Genomic DNA, 23,056 nt, shown 5'->3' on the forward strand with positions numbered 1-23,056 from the left:
ATGGTCATTGTGTCATGGAAGGAGGCCATTTGGCCCACTTGAGTCTATATGAAGGCTTGGGAAGTATCCAACGATGGGCAGGACTTTCTGGCCATTCGCATTGGTGGGATTTTAAGGGACCCACGTAAGGCACCAACCCCACCACGGGTTTCCCGGCCGCGAGGAGTGCGTTCAACGGGAAACCCCATTGACAACAGCAGGACCAGAAAATCCCGCCTCCGGCCACTAGTGGGCAGGCCTCCGCCGCTGCGGAACACGAGACTGAGGGGGGAGGAAAATCCTGCCCATTGTTTATTTTCTCAATTAAAAAAAAAACAAGGCAAACTAATTTCTCTCTCGAGACGTGACTATATGTGGGCCAAAACGTAGGATGTATTTCTATGAGGAACCTTCTATGAGGAACCGGGGTTTAATCTTGAAACTTTTAGGCCTATTATTTGAAGAGAACGCTCACTGAGGTGGTTACGTTACTGGACTTGTGATCCAGACCTCTGTCACTAACACAACAAGCAAGAGTTCAAATCCCACCCTGGCGCAATTTGAGAATTTTGAATTAAATTTAAATAGACTGGTAATTTTTTTTAAAAAGGCCGGCACGGTAGCACAGTTGTTAGCGCTGTTGCTTCACAGCCTCAGGGCCCCAGGTTCGATTCCCGGCTTGGGTCGCTGTCTGTGCGGAGTCTGCACGTTCTCCCTGTGTCTGCGTGGGTTTCCTCCGGGTGCTACGGTTTCTTCCCACAAGTGCAAAGATGTGCAGGTTAGGCGGATTGGCTGTGATAAATTGCCCCTTCGTGTCCAAAAAGGTTAGGTGGGGTTGCGGGGATAGGGTGGAGGTGTGGGCTTGAGTAGGGTGCTCGTTAGAAGGGCCGGTGCAGACTCGATGGGCCGAATGGCCTCCTTCTGCACTGTAAATTTTATCAAATGGCATCAGTAAAGCAGAAGGATGACAGAATGGGTTTGAAATGTGACCTTTTGAATAACAATTTGAAAGAGAAATCGCCGGACAAACTCTTATTCACTCGTTCCAAAGAAAAATCAACTTGGTCTGGATTACTAGTCCAGTAACATAATCACAACGTCACCATATCCCTGTAGTTTTGAAGGCGAAATGACATCTTCCTCAGGCAGAGGTGGTTGCAGCGAAATATAACAAAGATGTTGAAAATTGCCACGGGTTTTGACAAGAGTAAATGGGGAGAAAGATTTTCCCCTGATTGGAGAGTCAGTAATGAGAGATCACGGGCTTTAGAGTAAAGAGCTAATGGACTGGTGAGTACATAAAATAATATTTTTACAAACTACATTCAAGAGGCTGATTTTCTTATTGATATGATATATTGCATGTCAACCTATAATACGCCAAGCTTAATTATGTACCCTGCTTTATTGCTGTTTTAGTTCTGTTGGCAACCGGGATCACGTTAGTAAAGTGTTCAAATGGGGTTATGTTGGAAAATAGTTTGGGAACGCTAGTACCTTTTTGAGGGGATAGAAAACTGATTAAATTTTAGAACCTAAAAACAGGCCATTTCATCAAGTATCGCACAATTTCTAAAATTGCTGCCCATCCCGAATTGCCCTCAAACTGAGTGGCTTGCTCAACCAATTCTGAGGGCAGTTAAGAATCTGTGTGTCTGGAGTCACATGTAGGCCAGACCGGATAAGGACGGCAGATTTCCTCCCCTGAACGACATAAGTGAACCAGATGGGTTTTTGTTTTAACAGCGCCGATAGTTTTCACGGCCACCATTCCAGAGACCAGCTTTCGATTCCAGGTCTGATGCATCGAATTTAAATTCCACCAGCTAGCAATGGTGGGTTTGAAGCCTTGTCCCTGATTGCTGGACCAGTGATGTTCCCACCACACCACCATCCTCCTGTCTAGCTGCGACCCGTGGTTACGTTGATCGGCAATAAAATTGCATTGAGTATTAAGTGGCAGGATCAGGGCTGTGGACCAATTGGAAAGCACTTGCAAAGGACCAGCACAGGCATGATGGGCTGAATGGCTTGCTCCTGCCCTGTATCATTCTATGGCCCAATGTTAGTCAAATGGAACGTTTATTCTATTGCATAGAATTGTCACGCCCCCCCCCCCCCAGGTTTCAATGTGGCTGACCGCTCGATCTACCTCCTGTTTCACAGATCGCCATGCAGGCGGGAAGCGAACCTCCGCCAATCTGGAGGGTCCAGAAAGCCTCACTGCAGCAGTTTGTACCAGAGGTGCGAGATGAACAGCGCCACTTCTCCTCCAGCTCTCAGGTAAGCTTACGTGCCATTCCTCACCCTCTCCCATTCACTCTCTCTCGCTCTCTATTGCACTCTCTCTATCTTACTCTGTACCTTGTGCTCACTCTCTCTCGCGCATGCGCACACTCACTCTAATGTGTGTGCCCTCTCGCATGGGCGCACTCTCACACTCATGTGTGCACGCTCACTCTTGCACTCGCGCTCCCTCCCGCTCCCTCTCTCGCTCCATCCCCCGCTCGCTCGCCCTCTCGCTCCATCCTGCGTTTGCTCGCTCACTCCATCCCCGCTCTCTCATTCAATCCCCTGCTCCCTCGCTCCATGCCCCACTCTCGCACTCCATCCCCTCGCTCTCTCACTCCATGCCCCACTCTCTCGCTCCATCCCCCGCTCCCTCGCTCTCTCGCTCCAGCACCTGCTTCCTTGCTCTCTCGCTCCATCCCCCGCTCCCTCACTGTCTCGCTCCATCACCAGCTCCCTCCCTCCCTCCCCCGCTGGCTGGCTCGCCCCTTCCCTCCCCCATTCCCTCGCTCCCCCCCTCCCCCTGCTAGCTCCCTCCGCCGCTCTCTTGCTCCATCTCCCGCTCGCTCGCTCTCGTTCTATCTCTCTCTGTCTCTGCTCCCTACCGCGCGCTCGCCCTGTGTCTTTCTGTCTGCCTCTCTCGTGTTTGCAATCTGGAAAGGGCACAACTGGCGTTGGTTAAGAGCGTGGAAAGGATAAACCGAAGGTGCACATCGTATGTTGTGCACGTCTCCGGTCGGCAAAGCCCCACCTCGGATTCGCAGGGTTGTAGGTTCCAGTCTCACTCTGGAGACTTGAGGACAAAAGTGCAGACAGACATTCAGGGGCAGTACCGAGTGCGTGCTGCACTGTAAGCGTGCCCTTTGTCCGATGAGGTTCTTATCCAAGGATCCGTTTGCCCCCCCCGCTGCAGGTGGGCGTAAAAGATCCTATGGAGCGATCTCCAAGAGCGGGAGAGAAGACCGCCTCTGGCAAAATGCCTTCCCCCCCCCTCAGCCGGCGTTACAGACAATCAGAAGATCTGGTCATTCTCATGTATGACGGTTAAAGGGATTTTGCTGTGCGCAACTTAACCGCTGCGTTTCCTACATTACGACAGTGATGACCTTCACAAGTACCTTTCATTGCCGTGGAACACTTTGTGACACCCCAAAGTCATGGAAGGCGCTATATAAATGCAGCGTTCCCAAGTCTGTCCTTTTACAGCACCTTTCACAACCTCACGGCTCAACAGCCAATGAGGTAATTTTTACAGTCCGGTCACCGTTCGAAGGTAGGAAACGTGGCTGCTGTTTGTGCATAGCAAGATCCCGCAGTGTGATAATGACCAGATAATCGGCATTTTAGTCGTGAGGGATAAATATGAACCAGGGCTCTGGGGAAAAGCTATTGGTTCCTTTAAAGCCCAACTTAGAGTGCAGCAGTGGGAGGGGGATGCGTTAGTGGTGGTGGTGGTGGCTGTGTAATGTTTCCTTTTAAGGGGGTAGGGGCGGAAATGGCTTGGGGAGGGAATTGCAGAGGTTGGGGCAAGCCGCTGGCCACCCTCTCGTCCATGCCCCAAGCTGCGGGAAATGCAGTTACTGCCAACTGGCTATTCAACAGTAGCAGCCATCACAGACGCATGCAGATTCCGGCAAGGATAGCAACCTGGTGTGGAAATCCTGCATTTTTGTGTCTCTTGTAACCCGTGGATGCTGAGATTTGAGTGCTGCTGATCTTTAGCCCAGTAGAGATGGCTAACCCAGCATGGGTCTGGCATTGAACCTGATGTCTGGGGTTGCGGAAGGAAATCTGGGATGTGGGTGTCCCTGGCTAGGCCCATTCCTTTATTGCTCATCCCCAACTGCCCTTGAGAGGATGGTGGTGAGCTGCCGCCTTGAACCGCTGGGGTCCCTGTAGGTACACTCACAGTGCTGTTAGGGAGGGAGTTCCAGGATTTTAACCCACCGACAGTGAAGGAACGGCAATACAGTTCCAAGTCGGGATGATGCGTGTGGCTTGGGGGGAGGATTTGGAGGTGATGTTCCTCTGCGCATGCTGCCCTTGCCTTTCCAGAAGGCCCTGGGTTTGGGGAGTTGCTGGTTGCGTTATTGCCTTTCCCGCTTCCCCGGCGAGCTTGTTTTAAAATGGCCGACCGTGGGATTGTTAAACGATCATGTGAAACCTTCTCCTCCTCCCTGATTAGTACATCGAGTACCCAGACGAGGTGAAGACCGATTACCAGCGTCTCTACGTGAAGTTTCTGGAGAACATGGACAAGAAGGACTACGTGCGCATTTGCTCCAAGAAGCCCTGGCACAGGCCACTGCACTTGGCCAAGAAGCAAGACTCCGTCGCCATCTCTGGCGAGACGGATGAGGACGACGAGGAGAGTGGCGGCGAAGGGGTGTTTCCCGGGAGCGCGACGAATTTGTCGTGAAAATCGATGACATCAAGGCACTTAAGGTAAAACAAACCCCCTGGTTAAATGGCAAAGTGCGCCCTGAACCCAGTAAAAAGAAGTGCCCCCCCCCAAGGCCCTTCACATGAGCCTCGGGAAGAATGAGACACCTGAGGAGATATGAGGGCAGAGAACTCCAAGTGTGGTCAAAGGGGAAGAACCTTGAGGGCAGCGCGGTGGCGCAGTGGGTTAGCCCTGCGGCCTCACGGCGCCGAGGTCCCAGGTTCGATCCCGGCCCTGGGTCACTGTCCGTGTGGAGTTTGCACATTCTCCCCATGTTTGTGTGGGTTTCGCCCCCACAACCCAAAGATGTGCCGGGCAGGTGATTGGCCACGCTAAATTGCTCCTTAATTGGAAAAAATTAATTGGGTACTCTAAATTTATTTTTAAAAAAGGGAAGCACCTTGGAAGACACTTTAGACGCGGAGAGGAATTTGGAGAATTTGAGGCCTAGTCGAAGGCATGAACGGCAATGGTGTGCCGATGAAAATTTGGGCATTTGCAAGGCGACACGGTGTGAGGCAGTGCTGATAACCTGGAGGGTGATAGGGCGGGAGAGATTGCAGGGGAGAGGAGGGCATGTGTGGATATGAGCACTGAGTGATTTGAGGGTAAGAATGGGAAATCTAATATCGAGGTGCTGCTGGACAGGGTACATTACCCCTACCCTCTTGAACTCTAACCTTCTCTGTATAAAGACTAGTACTCTATTAGCCTTTTTGAGAGTCGGTGGGTTTGAATGTTGAGGAAGTGGGTCGGGCGAACGCACGGGGGGGGGGGGGGGGGGGGGGGGGGGGAAGGGGAGAGGGAGTGGGGGTGGTGAACCTGCCTCATAGCGCCAGTGACCTGGGTTCAATCCAGCCTTGGGTGGTAGTTTACTTTCTCGCCGTGTCTGCGTGGGTTTCGTCCGGGTGCTCTGGTTTCCTCCCACAGTCCAAAGATGAGCAGGTTGGGTGGATTGGCCATGCTAAATTGCCCCTTGTGTCCAAAGAGTTAGTGGAGTTACGGGAATAGGGCGGGGGATTGGGTCTGGGTAGGTTGCTCTTTCCAAAGGTCGGTGCAGACCCGATGGCCGAATGGCTCCTTCTGCACTGTAGGGATTCTATTCCTCCAGACATTGGCATCTTAAGATGAGGTGGGAGTCCGGAGCTGACACCAAGTACACCGCCCTCGGACAGAGGGTGTTGGCGGGATATTCCCCTGTAGGGGACATCACTGACTGCTTGGACAAGGCACTGGTGGAGGGAGAGGGGAGGGGAACTCTCGACTTGTACCCCCAAAATGCGTTGCTGAGAAGAGAAAATCTCAGGCTCTGGCATGATGTTTGGAAAATTGATGAGTTTAGTCACAGGCCGGGGTTGCCAACCCTCCAGGACTGCCCTGGAGTCTCCCAAGAGTAAAAGATTAATCTCCTGGACAGCACAAGCAGCACTGGAGAACAATTATCTGGCGTTGTGGGGTGGGGGGTTGTTTATTTTGTTCCATTTACTTGAACCCCGATCGTTTATGCGTTAATAAACAAATATCGGCGATGGAGGGAAAGGCAGTTTGATTGGCCGAGAGCGTTTGGGGAAGGGGTAGTCATGTCTTCAGACCTCCAGGAATATGTCTGACTGGGGTTGGCAACCCTGTGATGGTGCTCGCACGGTGATTGAATTTGCCTTGTGTTTTCTACCCCCCCTCCCTCAGCTTGCCATGCAGGCAGGACGGGAACCTCCTCCCATTTGGCGGGTCCAGAAGGCTTTACTACAGAAATTCACCCCGGAGATCAGAGATGGACAACGGCAGTTCTGTGCGACCAGCAAAGTAAGGGCACCGGAGAGAGAGAATGCTCGCATTTATGTAGCGCCCTTTCTGACTTGGGGACCTCCCGAAGTGCTTCCGAGCGAACAAAGTCTTTTGGAGTGTCGCTACCGTCGCAATATGGGAATACGGGTTTTTCACGCTGCTGAATGAGTTTTAACCATAGAGCCACTGCTCATCCTCCGAGTGGTGGCCAAGCCCCAGAGAGGCTAGTTTTAATATCTCATCCGAAAGACGTCAGTGCAACTCTCAGCCCTGCAATGGGAGTGTCACAGAGTGCAAGAGAGGCCACTCGGCTCATCGAGGCTGTGTTGACATGTGGACAAAACACCTGACCTAATCCCATTGGCCAGCACTTGGCCTTTAGCCTTGAATGTTATGACGTGCCAAGGATGTGAGGCGACCCGGCCTCTACCACCTTCCCAGGCAGTGTGTTCCAGACCGTCACCACCCTCTGGGTAAAAAGGTTTTCCCTCACATTCTCCCTCCTCCTTCCCCCCCCCCCCCCCCCCCCCCCCCCCCCCCCCCCCCCCCGAAATCTTGCTCCTCGCCTTGAACTTGTGTCCCCTCGTGACTGGCCCTTTAACTAAGGGGAACAGCTGCTCCCAATCCACCCTGTCCATGCCCCTCATAATCTTGTACGCCCCAAAGTAAGGCCTAGATTTTGTGCTCCAGCCTCTAGACTGGGCCCTGAAGCCACCACTGCCGTTGGAAGTGTTGCAAACAGCTTTGCCCTGCTTGCAAACCATTCGGATGTCCCAAGGCAACTTGCAGTGGGCAATAAATGCTGACTGTGCCATAATTTCTTTTTAAAAAGTAGATTAAGAGGCTTCAGTGAACCAGATGGGTTTTTAATGACAGCCGATGATAAATTTATGGTCGCTATTACTGAGATGAGTTTTCAATTCCAGATTTATTAATTGTATTTAAATCCCACCAGCTGCCGTGGTGGGATTTGAACCCCTGTCTCCCAGAGCGTTAGCCTGGGATTAGCAGTCCAGTGACATCGCCCCACTGCCGCCCTCTCCCTTGTGAGATTTGGAAACTAAAAATTAAAAGACCCACCAACTGCTGGGTAGTTTTCCAAACTGGCTTCTTCACCTTCACCCCTCCCAAGTAAACGTTGACGCTACAGACGCGGTGGCAATGGGTGTCCATTCTGGCCCCTCCCCATTGACGGTTGCTAAGCAGCAGGCGGGTTCACCAGGCCTAAAGTTCTGTCATTTCCCGTTTCAGTATCTTGGGTACTTTGGTCACGCAAAAAAACCGAATACAGCGTCTCTACGTTAAGTTCCTGGAGAATGTAAACAAGAAGGACTACGTTCGTGTCTGCTCCAAGAGGCCCTGGCATCGGCCGCAGCAATCCCTGAGGTACAGGCATCGTGTCACCGTCGGTGTTCAGTCTGCCCTGCGTTGGCGGTTTTCCGAGCTTTTGTACAGAACGGTTAGCGGATCGTTTGAGAAAAGACCGTGCCCACTGGGGCCTTGGGGCCTCGTGATAGTGTGGGGGTTAGAGGCCTTGGGCCGAAGTGTGAGTGGCTCTCACCGTGAGACCTCAACTGGAGTATCCACACCACACATTCCAGTTGCTGGATCAGGAGTGATGATGTGGAGATGCCGGCGTTGGACTGGGGTGAGCAGAGTAAGAAGTCTTACAACACCAGGTTAAAGTCCAGTTGAAACAAACCTGTTGGACTTTAACCTGGTGTTGTAAGACTTCTTACTGGATCAGAAGTGGGAACCCTTGTTGACTTCCCCCTTCACCTTCTTCGAACAAAAAAAAAAGATATTGAATTTATGGAGCGCTCTTCATGGCCAGTGGCCGTCTTAAGGCTCTGTGAAGCCAGTGAAGTACTTTTTGAAATGTAGTCACTGTTGTAATGTAGGAAGTGCAGTGGCCAATTTGCACGCAGCAAGATCCCAGAAACAACAACGTGATGACGACCAGATATTCTGCTTTTGTGACATTGATTGAAGGATTAATATTGGTCGGACACTGGGGAGAAAGACCCCATGTCCTCTTGGGGATACACCCACAGAGCGGGCTGATGGGGGGGCCCTACGTTTAACATGTTAATGCACAGTGCATTTTACCCTGTTGGGGTAGGGAACGTTTACCTGCAGGACTGCTGTTACCCCCTCTTGGTGCTAACCTGTCATGCTTGGCTCTTTAGACGGCAGAGCCAGACAAAGACCACTCCGAATCGGGTACCGGTGGTAGTTAAGCCAGAGCCGCCAGCACGTCCGGCCTCGAAGCCCAAGCAGAGGCCGGCCAAAGCCAAGGCCGAGCCCCCTCCAAAGAAGAGGAAAAAATGGCTGAAAGAGGTTGCTTCGTCGTCAGAATCCGACTCCACCCCCAATCAGCAGAGTGAGGAAGGTGAGTGGCTCGGTTTGAATTTTTATTTCAGTGTCTTTAAGTGGTTTTACAGCACAGAAAGGGGCCCTCCAGCCCATCGTGTCTGTGTCGGCCATCAAGCACCTATCTACTCCAATCCCATGCTTTCTCCACCATTTTGTTTTGGTGCTGTGTTACGGTGACTGTTGGATCATTCAGTGTGGATTTTCTTGTAAGAAATATTCAGGGCAGGTACAGCACGGGGTTAGATACAGAGAAAAGCTCCCTCTACACTGTCCCCATCAAACACTCCCAGGACAGGTACAGCACGGGGTTAGATACAGAGTTAAGCTCCCTCCACACTGTCCCCATCAAACACTCCCAGGACAGGTACAGCACGGGGTTAGATACAGAGTAAAGCTCCTCCTACACTGTCCCCATCAAACACTCCCAGGACAGATACAGCACGGGGTTAGATACAGAGTAAAGCTCCCTCTACACTGTCCCCATCAAACACTCCCAGGACAGGTACAGCACAGGGTTAGATACAGAGTAAAGCTCCCTATGCACTGTCCCCATCAAACACTCCCAGGACAGGTACAGCGCGGGGTTAGATACAGAGTAAAGCTCCCTATGCACTGTCCCCATCAAACACTCCCAGGACAGGTACAGCACGGGGTTAGATACAGAGTAAAGCTCCCTCCACACTGTCCCCATCAAACACTCCCGGACAGGTACAGCACGGGGTTAGATACAGAGTAAAGCTCCCTCTACACTGTCCCCATCAAACACTCCCAGGACAGGTGCAGCACAGGGTTATTTACAGAGTAAAGCTCCCTCTAAACTGTCCCCATCAAACACTCCCAGGACAGGTAGAGCACGGGGTTAGATACAGAGTAAAGCTCCCTCTACACTGTCCCCAGCAAACACTCCCAGGACAGGTGCAGCACAGGGTTAGATACAGAGTAAAGCTCCCTCTACACTGTCCCCATCAAACACTCCCAGGCCAGGTACAGCATGGGGTTAGATACAGAGTAAAGCTCCCTCTACACTGTCCCCATCAAACACTCCCAGGACAGGTAGAGCACGGGGTTAGATACAGAGTAAAGCTCCCTCTACACTGTCCCCATCAAACACTCCCAGGACAGGTGCAGCACAGGGTTAGATACAGAGGAAAGCTCCCTCTACACTGTCCCCATCAAACACTCCCAGGACAGGTACAGCACAGGGTTAGATACAGAGGAAAGCTCCCTCTACACTGTCCGCATCAAACATTCCCAGGACAGGTGCAGCACAGGGTTAGAAACAGAGTAAAGCTCCCTCTACACTGTCCTCATCAAACACTCCCAGGACAGGTACAGCACGGGGTTAGATACAGAGTAAAGCTCCCTCTACACTGTCCCCATCAAACACTCCCAGGACATGTACAGCATGGGGATAGATAGGTACGGTATGTTTGTGTTGAAGTGGCTTCTTGGAGATGGCAGCATTCCCATTCCCAGACACCTGCTGCCATTGTCCTCCTAGGTGTTCGAGGCCATGGGTTTTGGAAAGTGCTGTCGAAGGAGGCCTTGGTGAGTTGCTGCAGACAATCTTGTGCATGGTGCAGACGGCTTCCACTGCGCGTCGATGGGAGAGGGAGTGAACGTTTTAAGGTGATGGATGGGGTGCTGACCAAGTGGGTTCCTTTGTTCAGGATGGTACTGAGTTTCTTGAGCAATGCTGGAGATCCTCTTTACCCAGGGAAGTGAAGAGCATTCCGTCACATCCTCCTGCTTGCCCATCAAACCTGCCCAGGCAGGTATAACGTGGTTTAAGCTGTGTCTACATTGGACCAGCAAAAGACATGAAGCAGCCAACCTCATGGGAACACCCCCGCTGAGTGTAAAATGTCATTTCCACACCAGCCGCCTTCATCTGAGCGAGGTTGAGAAATTGCATTGAACAAGTGTCTGAAATTTGTCGTGGGCTTTTGAATGCTCGGCCCACATCGAAGCATTCGAGATTAGATGATTATTTGAACAGAAACAATGGGCAAGGGTCGCGGGGGGGGGGGGGTTAGTAGAGGGTAGAGAGAAGGCAGGGGAATGGCACTAAGTCACGATGCGCATTCCGAGGCCGGTTCAGACGTGATGGGCTGAATGGCCTCCTCCTGTGCTGTAACAATTGAGTGATTCTGTGGCACGGGGCAAACGCGCCGATACTTTGATCGGGTTCCTCCGAGAGAGCAGAATTGCACCATTAAGTAGGTTGGGGCAGGGGCACTGAAGGGGAAGTTGGACAAATAGAACCATAAAGCACAGAAGGAGGCCATTCGGCCCATGTTGTCCATGCTAGCCCGAGAACACTCCGGTGTCCTTTCTAATTGCACCTTCCTGCAACTGGCTCATAGCCTTACAGCACATAAGGTGCCGATCCAGGTACTTTTTAAAAGAGTTCAGGGTCTCGGCCTCCACCACCAACTCGGGCAGCGAATTCCAGACACCCACCACCCTCTGCTTAAACAAACTTTCTTCCTCGTGTCCCCTCTACACCTTCTGCCTCTTATCTTGAATCTTTAGGGCAGCACGGTAGCACAGTGGTTAGCACTGTGGCTTCACAGCGCCAGGGTCCCGCGTTCGATTCCCCGCTGGGTCACTGTCTGTGCGGAGTCTGCACGTTCTCCCCGTGTGTGCGTGGGTTTCCTCCGGGTGCTCCGGTTTCCTCCCACAGTCCAAAGACGTGCAGTTTAGGTGGATTGGCCGTGATAAATTGCCCTTAGTGACCAAAAAAGGTTAGGAAGGGTTATTGTGTTACGGGGATAGGGTGGAAGTGAGGGTTTAAGTAGGTCGGTGCAGACTCGATGGCCGAATGAAATGAAATGAAATGAAAATCGCTTATTGTCACAAGTAGGCTTCAAATGAAGTTACTGTGAAAAGCCCCTAGTCGCCACATTCCGGCGCCTGTTCGGGGAGGCTGGTACGGGAATCGAACTGTGCTGCTGGCCTGCCTTGGTCTGCTTTAAAAGCCAGCGATTTAGCCCAGTGCTAAACAGCCCCTTTTTTGGCCTCCTTCTGCACTCTATGTTCAATGTCCCCTGGTTCTCGAATTGTCCGCCAAGGGAAACCATTTTATCCTGTCCACTCTTATCTCTTCCCCTCATAATTCTGTACACCTCAATCAAGTCACCCCTCAGCCTTCTTTGCTCCAAGGAAAATAACCCCAGCCTATCCAATCTTTCCTCGTAGCTGCACTTTTCCAGCCCTGGCAACATTTTTGTAAACCTCCTCTGCACTCTCTCCAGAGCAACAACGTCCTTCCTGTAATGTGGCGACGAAATGTGGAGGAGTGAATGGAGTGGGACTCTGGGTGAGTGGGGTTAGATGGAGGTGGAGGCTTGTGTGCATAAAGACCAGATGGGCTGAATGGTCTGTTTTGGCGCTGTAATCTCTATCTGTTTTGTTTTTTATCTTGCCTAAGGTCCAGTGGACCCGTGAACCAATTTTCAGTCTAAAGGCCTGCATACTTCTTGAGTAATCGCAGGTTGGTGCAGAAATAATCACCATCTGGGGAATCATTTGTTTAAAAGTAAATATAATAAAAGGACTTTGAGGTAAAGCAGAAGTCCCTCAGCCTGATCCGGAGCCTCTAGGTGCCCGCACAAGTCTCCTGAAGTTGAAAGCAGTTTAGCTCTGACAGCGTTACTGCTGCGCCTTTTCTGCCTGCCGCCATCTTGCAAGGACAGGCGCCTGTGCAGAGCGCTGTGGGAGACGGCGTTCCCGGACTGCTGATCCCGTGTGCCTGGGAGCGAACATTCGGGATCCCGTTAGGTGGTTGGCCATGCTGAATTACTCCTTAGTGTCCAAAAAGGGTAGGTGGGGTTACGGGGATACGGTGGAGGCTCAGGCTTAAGTAAGGTGCTCTTTCCAAGGGCCGGTGCAGGCTCGATGGGCCGAATGGCCTCCTTCTGTACTGTAAGTTCTATGACTACATTTTTTTTTTCCTGGACTACGTTGTTATAAATTTGAAAATGGGCAATTGCCCGTGACTGCTTCCCTGTGCTGCAGAGCGGATCCCGACAGGCCGCATTCTCAACACGCGGGCAATGAAGGAGATGTACAAGAGCTACATTGAGTTGTTGGTCAGCGCGGCCCTTGACCCAGCCATGATCGAAACAATTGAGGCAAACAACGGTAGGAACCATGAGCGACTTGCGAACCGCATATCTGTTTTGAGTGAGAATACTCCACTGCAAATTGTTGCTGTTCTCCCCAATCCATTCTCCAGTTTTCCTTTTCCTGCTCCCTTTCTCGTGCTCCTCTGGTCACGCCCTTCAGCCTGCAGTTCCCTCGCCCTCTTTGCGTCTCATTTGGCTTTCTCTGACCTCATCTCTCCATTCCATAACTCGCTTTCTGGTGTGTTTAAGGCGGGGTGGTGGTGAAGTTGTGAAAGAAAACATCTGTCAAAGTTTCTGAAAACATTATCAAATGGGTACTGCCTCCAGTCGGGCGACCCCTGCTAATTTATACCGTTGCTTGTTGCTGCAGACGAACTTTATTTGCCGACTATGAGGAAGATTGATGGCATTTTAACAGACCACAAGAAGCGAGTGACAAAACGAGTGTCCCTGAGCTCCTCGCTGCAGGTAACTGCGCTGACTGCTTACTTGCACAGATTACCCAGCCCATATGTGAATACTTTCCAGGGCACTGTCGTGATGTGGGATTCGGGCTGCACAGAATCGGGTCCTTAATGGCTCATTCGCTAATTCAGTATTCATCTCGAAACCAGACTTTCTGGGATGAAGTGGTTATCTTTTGAGGAATAGTCGAGTGGCTGGGCCTGTATCCGTTGGAGTTCAGGAGAATGAGGTGCGATCCTATTGAGACACGGTGGCGTACTGGTTAGCGCTGCTGCCTCACAAGCGGTAGGCATCCGGGGTCGATTCCGACCTCGGGTGACTGCGCATTCTCCCCGTGTCTGCGTGGGTTTCCTGCAGGTGCTCCGGTTTCCTCCCACAATCCAAAGATGTGCAGGTTAAATGGATTGGCCGTGCTAAATTGCCCCTTAGTGTCCAATGGTTAGATAGGGTTACGGGGGGTAGGGCGGGAGAGTGGTCCGAGGTAGTGTGCTCTTTCAGAGGGTCGGTGCAAACCCGATGGGCCGAATGGCCTCCTTCTGCACTGTAGGGATTCTATTCTATACAAGATTCTGAGAGGGCTTGACGGTGTGGGGGGGGCGGGGGGGCGGGGGGGGGGGGGGGGGGGGGGGGGGGGGGCCTTTCTCCTCGTGGTGGTCTACAACTAAGGAACACGGTTTTAGGAATTCGGGGTCGCTCGTTTCTGCCAAAGCTGAAGAAACATATTTCTCCGAGGCTCACTATTCCTTGGAATTCTCTTCCCCAGAGAGCAGTGGAGGGTGGGTCATAGAATATAGTCACGGCTGAATTCGATATATATATTTTTTTTAATAAATATATTTTATTAGTTTTTCGATCAAACAAAAATTTCCCATTTTACAACTTTGTAAGAATATATACATTGATCGTTTTTTAAATAAATAATATGCTTGCTAACTAACGGCAACTGCCAACAACAAAATAAGAAACAACAGAAATAGTAACTAAAATAGTAACTTCGTAGCATCTAATATAAATAACTAATATATAAACACACACATAAAACCCCTGAGGACCCAAAAGAGCCCTCCCCCCACCCCCCTCCCCCCTGGGTTGCTGCTGCTACCTTTCCTATTTTCCTTTATCGCTCTGCAAGATAGTCGAGGAACGGTTGCCACCGCCTGGTGAACCCTTGAGCCGAACCTCTTAGTGCGTACTTTATCCGCGCCAATTTTATGAACCCTGCCATGTCATTGATCCAGGCCTCCACACCCGGGGGCTTAGCTTCTTTCCACATAAGTAGAATCCTTCGCCGGGCTACTAGGGACGCAAAGTCCAAAACATCGGCCTCTCTCGCCTCCTGCACTCCCGGCTCATCTGCCACCCCAAATATAGCCAACCCCCAGCCTGGTTCGACCCGGACCCCCACCACCTTTGAAATCACTTTTGCCACACCCACCCAGAACCCATGCAATACCGGACAGGACCAAAACATGTGGGTGTGGTTCGCCGGGCTTCCCGCGCATCTCCCGCACCTATCCTCCACGCCATAAAATCTACTCAGCCTTGCTCCAGTCATATGCGCCCTGTGTAGAACCTTGAATTGTATCAGGCTGAGCCTGGCACACGAGGACGAAGAGTTTACCCTACTTAGGCATCTGCCCACAGCCCCTCCTCAATCTCTTCCCCCAGCTCCTCCTCCCATTTTCCCTTCGGCTCCTCTACCATCGTCTCCCCCTCGTCTCTCATTTCCCTATATATATCTGACACCCTACCATCACCCACCCATGCCCCCGAAATCACTCTGTCCTGGATCTCTTGTGCCGGGAGCTGCGGAAATTCCCTCACCTGTTGCCTCACAAATGCCCTCACTTGCATATAGCGAAATGCATTCCCAGGTGGCAACCCATATTTTTCTGTCAGTGCTCCCAGACTCGCGAACGTCCCGTCTAAGAACAAGTCCTTCAATTTCGCAATTCCTGCTCGCTGCCAAGATTTAAATCCCCCATCTATCCTTCCAGGGACGAACCTATGGTTGTTCCTTATCGGGGACCACACTGAGGCACCCGTCACTCCCTTATGTCGTCTCCACTGCCCCCAAATTTTCAGAGTTGCCACCACCACTGGGTTTGTGGTGTATTTTTTCGGGGAGAACGGTAACGGCGCCGTCGCCAGTGCTGTTAGGCTAGTCCCCTACAGGACGCCATCTCTAGTCTTTTCCACGCCGCTCCTTCCCCTTCCCTCATCCACTTACATATCATTGACACGTTGGCGGCCCAATAATAATCACTTAGACTCGGCAGTGCCAGTCCCCCTCTGTCCCTACTGCGCTGCAGGAACCCCCTCTTTACTCTTGGGGACTTTCCAGCCCACACAAAGCTCATAATACTCTTGTCCACCTTCTTAAAAAAGGCCTTTGTAATCAGTACAGGGAGGCACTGGAACACAAAAAGAAACCTCGGAAGGACCACCATTTTAACCGCCTGCACCCTGCCCGCCAATGACAGGGGCGCCATGTCCCACCTCCTAAAGTCCTCTTCCATCTGCTCAACCAGTCGTGCCAAGTTAAGCTTATGCAAGGTTCCCCAGTTCCTGGCCACCTGGATCCCTAAATACCGGAAATCCCTTGTTACCCTCCTCAACGTTAAATCGTCTATTCATTCCCCTGCCCTGTTCCCCGGGGTGCATCACAAACAGTTCACTCTTCCCCATATTCAATTTATATCCTGAAATTCTCCAAACTCCCTGAGTGTCTGCATTATCTCAGGCATCCCCTCCACTGGGTCCGCGACATACAACAACAAATCATCCGCGTATAATGACACCCGATGCTCTTCTCCTCCTCTAAGTACCCCCCTCCATTTCCTAGAGCCCCTCAGCGCTATGGCCAGTGGCTCAATTGCCAACGCAAACTGTAACGGGGACAGGGGACATCCCTGTCTTGTACCCCTATATAGTCGGAAGTGGTCAGATCGTTGCCTATTTGTAATCACACTTGCCACCGGGGCCCTGTACAGGAGCTGAACCCATCTAATGAACCCCTCTCCAAATCCAAATCTCCTCAGTACTTCCCACTCTATCAAATGCTTTCTCTGTGTTCATCGCCACCACTATCTCCGCCTCCCCCTCCGGTGGGGGCATCATCATCACCCCCAGCAGGCTCCGTATATTAGCATTCAATTGCCTCCATTTAACAAACCCCGTTTGATCATCATGCACCACCCCAGGGACACAGTCCTCTATCCTCGTCGCCATCACCTTGGCCAAAAGCTTGGCATCTACGTTCAAGAGGGAAATAGGCCTGTATGACCTGCACTGCAGCGGGTCTTTGTCTCTTTTCAGGATCAGCGATATCGTGAATTCAATATATTTTTGATTGACGAGGGAGTCGAGGGTGGTGGGGAGTCAGACAGGAAAGTGTAGATGAGGCCACAATCAAATCAGCCATGATCTGATAGAATGGTGGAGCAGGCTCGATAGGCCGAAAGGTCTATTCCCATAATTAACTGTATTGTTGATGCTGAAAGACGCATGCTTTAATTTTGTCGAAAAATTCAAACCTAATGTACAGCATTCGTACTGGTGTAAGGAATATTTTCGTCACTTTAGTGTTGCTAGGCCAGTACAATTGGAGCCCAGAGTTGGGTACAATATTGGGCCAGATTTGGCTGCACCTGGCCATCTAGCTGCACCTGCCCACAAGAGTTACCCTTGTACATTTAGGCTTTTGAAATAATTGCCCAAAATGTGAACCAACGGTAATGCAGCGAGGGAAATAGGGGACTTGGGGCCTGAGAGGGCTGGACAAGCCAACAGTTTAACCGATCAGATTGAAAGTTGGAGAAACAAGCATCACAAAGGACTGAGGAAGAAGGAGCACAGTGGTTAACACTGTTGCTTCACAGCTCCAGGGTCCCAGGTTCGATTCCCGGCTTGGGTCATTGTCTGTGCGGAGTCTGCATGTTCTCCCTGTGTCTGCGTGAGTTTCCTCCGGGTGCTCCGGTTTCCTCCCACAAGTCCCAAAAGACGTGCTGTTAGGTCATTTGGACATTGAGTTCCCCCTGTGTGTACCAGAACAGGCGCTGGAGCATGGCGATGAGGGGCTTTTCACAGTAACTTCATTGCAGTGTTAATGTAAGCCTACTTGTGACAATGAAGATTATTAAATTATTAAGTGTACAAACAAGTGGGGGAATTTGATATTGGTTCAGCTGGAGACAGGAAAATAGAGGGGGAAAGAGAGGTTAGGTTAAGACAAAGCCGAGAAAGGCAAAAAGGAAAGGTTTAAAAAAGTTTTAAAGTTTGTAATTTAAACAAAATCTCCAACAACAATTAACACCTGAAGCGATAAGACTTCCCACTTGCAATAGTTCATTTCCAGTGGCAGAGAGAATGACTGGCAATAATTAACAATTAGCAAGATATTTAGACTGACATTTGTTTGGATTTAACTTTGTGTGGACTATTTAGCTTGTATCTCTACCAAATAGATACAACAACTTCACGCTCCTCAATGCAAGGCAGGCACCAAGATGTCATTCACCAATGGTGGTCCTCACGGGCAGCAATTTTTGAATCTTTGCATGTAGCTGTACAAATAATAATCTTTATTAGAATCACAAGTAGGCTTACATTAAAACTGCAATGAAGTTACTGTGAAAAGCCCCTAGTCGCCACACTACGGCGCCTGTTCGGGTACACGAGGGAGATTTCAGAATGTCCAATTCACCTAACAAGCACACCTTTCGGGACTTGTGGGAGGAAACTGGAGCACCCGGAGGAAACCCGCGCAGATACGGGGACAACGTGCAGACTCTCACCCAAGCTGGAAATCGAACCCGGGTCCCTGGCGCTGTGAAGAAACAGTGCTAACTGCTGTGTTACCATGCCGCCTTGTGTGATGTTGCTGTAACATATTGCACGTAACAGCGAGTGCCAAGTGCCTCGCCAGCCTTTGGTTGGGAGGGTGTGGACCATCGGGTAATGTTTTGGCTCTGTGCGTGTGGTCTGTTCCAGGAGGGGCTACAGGCATTCCCCCAACTGGTCGTCGAGGGCAGCGAGGAGGATCGCAAGGAGAACCCAGCCAGCTCGGTGAAGTTAAAAGTGGCCGGTGCGCCCTACAACAGGAAGACACTCAACCAGCTGAAGAAGAATGTACCGCGGCCACAGGTAGGGAAACCCCTCTGCTTTGGCGCCGGACCGCGGGAGGGCACTGAGCATACAGGTGCCTCCCAATGCCTTACCGGTGATCCAAGGTGCGAGGCAGATAGGTCTACATGGTGACCCCTTTTTCTGAAAAAATGCGATGTCGGGTGTTCCTTGCTGCATAAAAAGGAACAAAAGGCAAGGGAGGGACGATAAATAAGTGAGTGGGTTTGGTACTAAAGTGCGGCAAAAGGCAGGGCAGCCTGCAAATGCTGCCTGATTCCCCTCAGGGTCACTTGTTCAAAGCAGCCTCTGGCCACCTCTAACAAATCCATGCCATTTTTGATGTTTTTCACTTGGGAATGTGCCGCAGAAGGACACTGATCTGGACACCATTTTGTAACGGTGACAACATTGTTTACCATTCAAACACCCCTAACCCAGGGACTCTCGGACCCGACCTCTCGCTCGCTCCAAACATTCTGGCCACCAGTTGCGATAGAGGCCTGGGCAGGTTTCTGACTGGGGGAGGGAGGGGGTCAGAGATCACACGATGCGGAACAGCAAGCTACAGATGATGATACGGACGGAGAGTGCCGGAGAAGAACTTTTCCCAAATTATTTCTCCCCCAGTGCCCCGGGGATATTTTTTTTCTTTTTGTTGATCCGATCTCCCAGGGGATCAGAAGACTGCAGGGCAGGGTTGGAGGGATGGGGGCGCGATTGGAAGTGTTTGGGCCTGGATAGAATTTGGCCAATCATAATTCTACGCCCCCCTCCCCCTTTCCCTTGAGCTTTGCGTGTTCAATGGGGAGGTTGTTCTGAGATGAATCATAGAATCCCTACAGTGCAGCAGGAGACCATTCGGCCCATCGAGTCGGCACCGCCCCTCTGAAAGAGCACCCTATTGAGGCCCAATCGCCCGCCCCATCTCCATAACCCCGCGATCCCACCAACCACATCTTTGGACCATAAGGGGCAATTTAGCACGGCCAATCCACCTAACCTGCGCATCTTTGGGCTGTGGGAGGAAACCTGAACCCGCAGAAGAAACCCACGGGGAGAGTGTGCAAACTCCACGCAGTCACCCAAGGGCCCTGGAGCAGTGCTAACCACTGTGCTGCCCAGAACGTACCAGATGTTTGCCAGTTTGCAGTGTGTGTAAGCTGGCGTGGCCCGCACTGTCTGTCCATCGATCACTGAGACCTTCCTGTGTGTTTTTTTTCCCAGGACTTTCAAGTGGAGGCGGAGAAATTGCAATTTTACACCTTGTTTCACTCCCTCCATCACTACAAGTACCACACATTACTGCATTGCAAGGAACAGGTGAGTTCATTCCCCTTGTTCCAAATACATCGATCGGTTTTAATCCTCCCCTCCAAAACTGTCTCTCCGCTATAATTATGTGGAGAAACTGGGCCTGTTATACAAACGGAGAAGGCCACAGGAAGATTCCCTAGAAGTGTTCAAAGTCACAGAGAGCTTAGCTGGAGCAAAATTAGGACAAATGGTTTACGCTGGCAGGAGAGGTGGTCACTAGAGAGCACAGCGGGAGCGGACCTTTCGGCCGCTTCCAGCCTACTCCCCTATTCAATAACAATCCTGCCTGATCTTGCTCTTCAACTCCACTTTCTTGCCAGCTCCCCATATCCCGTAATTCCCTGAGAGACCAAAGACCTGTCTATCCCAGCCTTAAATATATTCCAACGATACAAGACCAGATAAAAGTGGACCTGAGGAAGGGGCAGTGCTCCGAAAGCTAGTGATTTGAAACAAACCTGTTGGACGTTAACCTGGTGTTGGACGACTTCTTTCTGAAAGGACAGCGGAAGCAGATTCAATAATAACTTTCAACGGGGAACTGGATGAATACGTAAAAGGAAAGATTTGCTGGGCTATGGGACCGAAGGTTGTAAAGTTCAAATCTGCCCAAGGTCGGCCGTCAAATTGAATACGTATCACTCCAGTAATTCGCCCGCCAGTAAATGATCCCTAAAAGTTTACCGGGTTATTCTTATTGAAGGAGAACGCATTCCGGCAGCGAGTGATGACCCATGGCCAACCAGGGTGGTGGAAGCGGAGATGATTGATGACTCCAAGAAAATCAGATGGGCACTTGGGAGTAAACATGCCAGGGTGATGGGAGTACAGCAGGCGGGCAGGACTGATGGAATGTTCCGCAGAGCACTGGCATGGACTTGAAGGACCAAATGGCCTCCTTTCTTATGACTCGTAAGACTTGTACCCTTTTTGGAAGGGGGTCTCTGTAATAGCGTAGACGAAACATGGCTCCAGCCTCTCCCTATCTGATTGATTCTCAATTCCCTCAGGGTTGCTTGGCAATGGATACTGCCGCACCAGAGCCCAAGGCCAAATCATTTGTCGAAAGACAGGATCCTATCTAAACGATCTGATTTTGAGTGAGATCTGACCGGGCTGTGTCTAATCCAAGCCATGCTGTACCTTCCTTCCACTCAAACGCACCGCCTCCTACCCGCCCTCTCAGTGGCATTGTTAGCCCAGTCGGGGAAGGGTACCCAGGCGTTCTTAGCTCAATTGGGGTAGGGGATACACAGACACTGCAGGATACTCATTCCTAATCAGATTCGTCTCCAGCCCTTGAGCTAATGCCAGGTCGACGCTTAAAGGCTTTAACTGAGGCTTAAGGCATTCTAAAACTGCAGTAATCAGTTGTAATGTTATCCCGGATCTTATACAGCCGCAGACATTGTTTACTTGTGTTCTAGACATAAGACTATTTTTGCAATCATGATATTTGTTCGTTAAGGGTTTTGCAGGAGGGGTGGGGGGGCACCATCAGCGAGAACGGTGACGGGGCGCAAAATACAACAAGAATCTTGCCGGTGAGATCTCGTTTCCTGATTTTCCTCGCCAGTGAGACTCGCTTTACAATTCTATTATTATTAATCACATTTCAACCAGCTGCTGGAGTGGGATTTGAATCTGTGCTCTATCGAGAGCCTCTGGATTGCTACGCCAGTGATATGAACACTCGGCCACTGTTTCTCGCCGGACATCTCATTGGTGTTTGTGGGAGCTTGCTGTGCAGCTGTTGGCCATGGGGGTTTCCTACATTGCAACGAGCGATTCGACTTCGAATTGGTTGTAAAGCCCTTTGGGGCATGCCAGGAATGTGAAAGGCGCTACGTCAGTGTAACTCCTGCAACAAGTTGACATTTCCCCCTAGTCTGTCCAAGCCCCACAGCAGCTTTTTCAACAAGGTAGTGAGATTCCCTTTAAGATCCCTTAGAGAGAAAAGACAAAGACTTTGTTTCTATTGCACCTTTCCTGACATCATAATGTCCCAAAGCGCTCTACAGCCAATCAAGTAGTTTTGAAATATAGTCCCTTATTGGCCACGGCTCCCCCTCAATATTGTGCCGTGGAACCTTTTAAACTGGCAATGTATCGTCTCATCTGAGATGGCACTACCTGTTCTACGTGGGAAACCAGAGTTAATCTTTGCTTGGGACAGATTTATTCACAGGGTAAAGCATGACAGGCATATATCTCCTAACTCCAGACTCCTGCTGTGTTAGTAAGTGTCTGCACTCAAGTTACCATCCCAGCCTGTTCGGCCTCGTCTCAATTGATGCAGTCAACATCGCTGACAGGGCCGCCCTCGGGAGGGCCCTGTCTCGGGGCAGCACGGGGGTGTCGGCCGAGATACATGCGCTGAAGCGTTCGAGTGGGACATGTACCCACAACCTTCGGACTCCGTGGAATCATAGAATTCCCTGCAGTGCAGCAGGAGGCCTTCTGGCCCATCTAGTCTGCACTGGCCCTCCGAAGGAGCACCCTAACCTAGGCCAACTCTCTTCCCCCCCCCCCCCCCCCATTTTCATAACCCCTGTAACCCCACCCCACCTTTCAATTTAGCGTGGCCAATTCACCTGACCTGCACACCTTTGGACTGTGGGAGGAAACCGGAGCACCCGGAGGAAACCCGCGCAGACACAAGGAGAATGCGCAAAGTCCGCACAGACAGTCGCCCAAGGCTGGAATTGAACCCGGGTTCCTGGCGCTGTGAGGTAGCAGTGCGAACCATTGTGCCACCGTGCCAGAGCAGGTATCATTAGGCAGAATTCCCCATGCTGCGGCATGTTCGTACCCAGCTGAACATTTCTCCGATAGCTCTATTATTGCTTAAGTTATTGTCAAGTTGCTGCTTTTCACCTTTGACTAAGGTTTTGACGGCTTGTCTTGGTGGATTTCTTCTTCAATGGCAAGCAAGCTTATTTGATGTTGCTCTTGTTAATTGCCTTGGGACATTGTATGCGCTATATAAATGTAATTTGCTGTTGATGGGGAAGGGGAAGGATTTGGTGAGTGTCCCTGCCTCTGAGCCAGATTCACAATCAGACAGTGCAGAAGAGGCCCTTCAACTCATCAAGTCTGCACCGACACATGTAAAACACCTGACCTGCCCACCTAATCCCATTTGCCA

The 23,056-nt window shown here is 51.0% G+C and overlaps 1 protein-coding gene across 1 annotated transcript in view; it reads left to right on the plus strand.

Moving 5' to 3' along the window:
* Window positions 1-23,056, plus strand: part of LOC140403961 (proline-rich protein 12-like) — a 99,404-nt gene that overhangs the window by 66,036 nt on the left and 10,312 nt on the right. The window contains 11 exon segments of the mRNA XM_072492254.1: window positions 2,146-2,262; window positions 4,454-4,660; window positions 4,663-4,713; window positions 6,398-6,514; window positions 7,748-7,771; window positions 7,773-7,882; window positions 8,686-8,888; window positions 12,893-13,018; window positions 13,373-13,470; window positions 18,460-18,612; window positions 19,819-19,914. Of these exon segments, the coding sequence (XP_072348355.1) occupies window positions 2,146-2,262; window positions 4,454-4,660; window positions 4,663-4,713; window positions 6,398-6,514; window positions 7,748-7,771; window positions 7,773-7,882; window positions 8,686-8,888; window positions 12,893-13,018; window positions 13,373-13,470; window positions 18,460-18,612; window positions 19,819-19,914 (1,302 nt within the window).

This window comes from Scyliorhinus torazame, chromosome 29 (assembly GCF_047496885.1).
Source record: "Scyliorhinus torazame isolate Kashiwa2021f chromosome 29, sScyTor2.1, whole genome shotgun sequence".
Taxonomy (NCBI): Eukaryota; Metazoa; Chordata; class Chondrichthyes; order Carcharhiniformes; family Scyliorhinidae; genus Scyliorhinus; species Scyliorhinus torazame.